This window comes from Geospiza fortis, unplaced genomic scaffold (genome assembly GCF_000277835.1).
Source record: "Geospiza fortis unplaced genomic scaffold, GeoFor_1.0 scaffold130, whole genome shotgun sequence".
Classification (NCBI taxonomy): Eukaryota; Metazoa; Chordata; class Aves; order Passeriformes; family Thraupidae; genus Geospiza; species Geospiza fortis.
Genome location: NW_005054300.1, coordinates 12,392,959 through 12,398,958, shown reverse-complemented (window position 1 = coordinate 12,398,958; position 6,000 = coordinate 12,392,959). Strand labels below are relative to the sequence as shown.

At 40.4% G+C, this 6,000-nt stretch overlaps 1 protein-coding gene across 6 annotated transcripts in view; it reads right to left on the bottom strand.

Moving 5' to 3' along the window:
• SEC24C (SEC24 homolog C, COPII coat complex component) overlaps positions 1–6,000 on the bottom strand; it is a 30,274-nt gene that overhangs the window by 499 nt on the left and 23,775 nt on the right. For 5 of the 6 annotated variants that reach the window (XM_031061927.1, XM_031061931.1, XM_031061912.1 and 2 more), the window contains 7 exons: positions 5,606–5,751; positions 5,078–5,216; positions 4,148–4,266; positions 3,583–3,762; positions 2,747–2,938; positions 2,244–2,333; positions 1–1,803 (listed from right to left, as the gene is read on the bottom strand). The exon at positions 1–1,803 is cut by the window's left edge and continues 499 nt beyond it. In XM_031061927.1, coding sequence (XP_030917787.1) covers positions 1,663–1,803; positions 2,244–2,333; positions 2,747–2,938; positions 3,583–3,762; positions 4,148–4,266; positions 5,078–5,216; positions 5,606–5,751 — 1,007 coding nt within the window. In that variant the 3' untranslated portion in view covers positions 1–1,662. The remainder of the gene's footprint in view (positions 1,804–2,243; positions 2,334–2,746; positions 2,939–3,582; positions 3,763–4,147; positions 4,267–5,077; positions 5,217–5,605; positions 5,752–6,000) is intronic. The other variant, XM_031061917.1, reaches the window with a different exon arrangement.

Here is a 6,000-nt window from a genome sequence, read left to right as displayed (position 1 = left end):
AAGAGTGTCACCATTACAATTTTCATGTTCCCCTTTCTGTGTAGTGATGGGAGGGAAGACAAACTAGCAGCATTAGAAGAAAAATGGATTTATATACATGCTACAGGATATGGAACTAAAACCACAGCCAGATATTTTTCTGATCTTAACAAGGACTTTCCTATGAAATATCATGCCCAGATAACATGTTCTCTAATCCATCCACATTCTTCCTTTCACTTTCAGTGCTATTGGTAGCTTAAACTCCTGGGTATTGGAAGAACACCTGTTAAGTGTTCAAGTTAAAATATACAAGCCCCCTTTCACAAGTAAATAAACAAAGCCCTTAGAATTCTGAATTTGATTACACTAGCTCCCTCTTCACAGGAGTCTTCTCATCCACCCTTGCAAAATGGAGCAGCAGAGCAGCCAAAGTGGATGGATTAATCTGTCTGAGGTATTTTAGTTTAACAAACAGGCTTATAAAAGGTTTTGTGCAAGCTGATCAGTAGACAGAATGTGGAGGGTATAAACACCCAGTAATGAAACTCTTTGCTATGGCCCAGGTGCTGTCAATAGCCAAAATCAGGTACTTGCAATACCTATTACAGTAGTCTAAATCTTAAGGATTTGTATCCCCTTCCTTGTGTTCCAGGGTACAAAGCAATCTCAAATTCATGTCAGTATAAATCAAATTCCTGCTTGTTGGCTATGATTCACAAAAATATGGTTGAAAATGGCCACTTCCTTATCATTCAGTTCCTACACAGTCCCTCATCACCTTGTTAAAGGTATTTTCTGCTTAAGTTTAAGAAGCTTTTGTTCCCACCACCATCTGACAGACAGGTAAACTCTGCAGGAGAGGTCATGGAACATGGATTGAGTAGGACAATACAGAGCCGTGCAATGAGAAGGAAAGGAGTCACCACACAAACAATAGGAAGTACCGTCTCTACCCCTACACTGTTCAGAAGCTGTTGATTTTTGCCCACTTAACTACTGATTACTCCATTACAGTTCTGCACAGCAACTTATAGTACGGGGAAGATAGTGGAGAGAAGTTTGCCCTGCTGCCTCCTGGCTTACCACTCATTTCATGTTTCATGGCTTTCTGGTTTGGACAGCCACATGATACATCTGTGCTCTGACAGATCATGTTTCCCTCCTTAAAGGAGACACAAAATGTTTGGCTGCTCCAGCTCCCATCACCTGACCTGCCTCTTGCCCTCCCCACCTGTGCATCCTCTTCACACTTGGAGCATGCACACACACCCACACAAATGCACAGCAGCTACCAGAAGTTTTGAAGAGTTATCGCTTTTCACCCAATGTTGAATCATGTACAGTGAACTGAAAAAAACCCTACATTCATTACAACAGGATTAGCGAGCATGGGGTGGGGTGGGGGGTGAACTCCTGCCAAGCACAGGAAACAATTTAGATGCAAATAAAAGACCTGGTATCAAAGGCCTTTTTTTTTTTTTTAGCCCTCACCAGGAAAATATTTCATCTCTCATATGGGATTGGGAAAGGTTGAAAGGATTTCTGCTAATGCAACGTGTATTAAAAATTATGGAATTGTACAGATTTCTATGTTGTCCTTTTTGAGGGCGCTGGGCCTTCTGATCAGGTCATTAGTGGAGACTGAAATGTCACTGCTGAGTTCTAGCACCACTCACTCCTCTAGCTCAGTAGCTGCCGAATCTCCTTGTGCATGTGACACAGGAAGTCCACATATGAAGCCCCCCCACTCAGACTCTTGTCCTCCACTAGAAAGTGTTTGAACAGCATTTCCAGCTTATCTTCTTGCTTCACAATTATCAACTACAAGAAACCAAACAAAACAAGAACAAAACCAACAGTGAGTAGCTATTAGAATTAATCTTCATGGGGAAAATGGAGCAAAAAGCTAAATGCTCAAAAGTCCAAAGACAGCCAGCCAGAATCACAGCATATATGGCTTATGTGCTTTGACTTCCGTAACTTAGTTGGGTTAAGCCTCAATCCTTTCTAAATAGAAGGAAAATACCATATATGTAGTTTATATAGTAGTGTATTGTAATAGGTCTGAAAAAAGGAAGTTTTAGAACTATGGTAAGCATAAAACTCCAAAACTAGTGAAATTTGTTTTCAGATTATTGAAAACTTTGCATAACATTTATGAGATTGGGAAGAATAAGTTCAGGACTGCAGCATCACCAGGCATCACCTGACTCTACTAAGAGGGAAGGGGATTTAAAGCTGTAAATGGGGGACTTTTTTACCTTCATGTAGCGGGATCTCTGCCCTTGAAGCATATCAACAATAGACCGCACTTTCTTTGAAAAGGGGTTTTCCAAGACTGGCAGGGTACTCTGGAATGAAAGATATCCAATCCCCATTAGTCTTGGGAAATAGAGCAATGTTAAACAGAAGTCAGCAGTTTTGGCATACTGTAAAAGGGTAGAGAAATATCTACCCCATTAGCATACAATCTCTTGGACTTCGACTACTTAGAAGAGAACATAACATGAAATCAGAATTAGACATCAATTATTTATTCCATTTAGATATCAACTGTTCTCTTCACTGTTAATGATATGACTTGTCAAACAAACTTAGGCAAAAGCGTGCCTGACATGCCCAGACTATCAACATTTCACACATCTGTGCTTCTCTCATTTCTATTAATGAAAATTAAATGCTCTTTTTTCTGCTGGCTTGCTCATTGTTTTAAGTTTTGAGTGACTATCACAGACTCTAGCTTCCACACTGCCATCCAGCTCACCAAGGCATTGCTAATTTGACTGAAGGATGACACTCCAAAGAGGTTCTGGATCAGGCTTTGCTGCACATTGACTCCCACCCACACAAAGATGTTCAGCCCATTCTCCAGCAGGTAGATGTCACCCTTGGAGAGACGCTCCTCGGAGTTCCGAATGGCTGCTGGCAAGGAATCACTGTCAACATCTGCTTTGGTCTGTTTTACAGGGAAATAAAAATTAAAGTAAAATAAAAGTTATAAAAAAAGAACATTTTAGGAAGTCTTGAAAATTTCTGCCACAAAGACACCAATGATTTTCTCATTTCTAGGACTCTCAAGAAGTAGTCACTCTTGTGACTGAAGTGGAATTTTCCTTAGTTTTCTTACTCAAAGTGACACAGAAGCAGTTCAGAGACTTGGTCAGCAAAAAAGAACAAAAGGCTTCTGTGGAAAGACTCAAGTTCAAATATCACCCCCTGGAGTAGGAATGTAATCAGTTTTTAGTGTTATTCCAGCAACTATGGTAATGAAAAGTCTGAACAGTATGTGGAATTACCTTGAAATAATGAAAGTTACTACACAAAGTTGTAAGCCTTAGGACTTTTAAAAAAGACTATGAAAGAGTCAAAAGTGTCTTATTTGTCACTAGTCATATGCTTACAGCTCAGGAAAAAAGTATCCTCCAAGAAATTTACAAGGTGCAGTAATGCTGAGCAAAATTAAGTGAAATAGCCCAGATGGCAGATCCCCAAATACTTCTCAAATCACTTTCCCTTGCTAAAATATAAATGCCATTCCTTGAGATGAGTCAGTGAGACAACAGCAAGCCTCAAGTGCTAAGCAGATCTTGAATTACTCACCAGGGGCAAAAGCCTGGGATAAAAGAAAACATTAGTTTCAGCCACGTCCATGGATGTCACTAACTGACGGATGTAGGCACGGTCATCCGTTGTGACCTCTGGGCCGGGCTGAAGAACATCACTCTTCAACACACAGTTCAAGTACACAGGAAGCAGCTTCATGCATTCAGGGAGGATGAGCTAAAAGTCACAAGCAGACAGAAGCTGGTCAGCTGTCTCACTGAATAAGCTTATGTTTGACAAAAAGAGACTTGCATGAACCAGCAAAGTGTGGTACAGCCATGAGGAGTGAAAGCTGATAGTCTACTTATATCATGGACTGCAAAAGAAACATAAAACCTTTCCCTGAGGCAGGCAGTGCTCCCTGGGCTCCAGACAGATGTCCAAGAAGCCATTCTCAACTATAATTTTACTTGTAGCACTGTATCTAGTTTCCTGAGTCTCCTCTTTGCAAATTTCTGCTGAGGAAAGGAATTGACTTTTTTTGAGCAGGCTAAGTAAGAAGAAGCAGTCATCACCTTTTAATTTTCAAGCCTGGGATTCAAGTGAAAGCACTGGAGTTTACCTGGCCAGCAGAAGAGGGACTAGCACAGTTCTTTCGATAGCAGGCTAGGATCTGGGCACACTGGTTGATCAGTGCATCCCGTACAGTCTTCACTGGACTACTCAGGACTCCACGATATGCTGCACAGAGAGAGGAAAGAGATGGACTGCTGTCAAGTGATTGCTCAAGAACAGCAAACCCCAACAGTACTTCCACAAAGGAAATCTAAACAACTATTGTTTATGGAAGCCTTTATTCTTCCCACTTAAAACTTGTAGGAAAATGATGATATATTCCTACTGAAAACCTGAAGAAGCTCATTTACTCCCTTTTATTACATAGTCTTGAACTCTCTATCGCCTATGACTTAAAATATACTTATGATAATTGAAAGTATGGCGTTCTATAAAAACTCTTTTTATAGACTGACCATCTTCTATTAATGGTCTGAAAATTGCCTGTTTCCTTAATTTTAATGGCAATAAACATACACAACTCTCAATCTCTATTGGATTTCTAGGCTTTTACTGCAAGGTAGAAACGGTAAATAGGGCACAGTGCATAAGTGAATGATATTTAACTCATATCTATGAACAAGGGCCACCATTTCCTATTGCGAAAGCAAAATTCTGCAACAGTTAAGGAACGAACTAGAACAGCCCAAAAATAAATACAAGGATGAATTCAGACAGCTGGCAATACAAACTGTTATTAAAAACATATGGAAAATAATTTGTATGAAGAATAAGTCTACACTCTCTATCTGTACCTCTCGTCCTAAGCAGCAATACAATCATCACAGCTTTATGCTCTTTCCCATAACAGACTGAAGTGTCAGAACTGCCACCAGACATTTGAAGCAGGAGGAATAAACAGGTGTCACTGGGTGACAAAACAGGCATTTTAGCAGTAGTTAAAGGCTGCCATTCTCATTTCCATGTTTACCCTTACCATACTTAGCCAAATAGTTGATGAGGGTGTCAGTCTCACAGTTCCGATAGAGGTCAGCAAGCTGCGTGCAGCAGTTTAAGGAGAGATTGTGAATGCGGAGCCGTCGCTGTCCTGCACAACTCGTATACAGCAGAGCACACTGCAGGAGACAAAAATGCCAGGAGACACAGAAATGAGGTCCTGCTACACTAAGAAGGGCAGGGTTACACTATACTTTATTAAAAGCTAGGACTCAGATGCAAAAACAAATAAGGTAACTACATAAAAGACTTGGACAATAAGCTAGAAGTACATGCTAAGAATCAGGGTCAATGAAAGGTAACAAGCAGCAATTTTAGCAGCTGTATTAAGGGACCTGGTCTTAGAAGACAGGACAGTGGTTTGAAGCAGTCTAGGTCACCCTCAGAACAAGTATGCTGGAAAGGTATGGTAAGATGCAGAAAGAAAGAACAAAAAATTCCTTGAAGAAGTGTCTAATAATTCTGTTCAATTACCAACTCACTTCTTCTACAAAGCCTCCCCCCTCACCTGAAGCAGTGCACCACTATCTTCACTCAATTTATCATCATGCTTGAATTCCACTGTTATTGTTTTATCACAGTCCAGACCTGCCATCTCTACATCAGTTGTGTTGCTCATATAGAAAGCTCCAAAAAAGTCCGTTGCTCTAATACCTAGAAGAGGGAAAAACCCAACATGAACCACCATTTTCAACAGAATACCAACATATTCAGCCTTTTGACCCTGACACCAAGTTATCCTGACAGATTTCAGCAGGGATCTTTGCAGTCTCAACAAAAGTCTTAGAATTCCAAAGCTTTAGCAGAGCTTTTGGGATAGCCTAGTCACCATGTGTTTTAAATTCCAGTAAGATTTCTTTCTTCTCATGAGACATGCTTGAAGTGGTCAATTCATTAAGATTC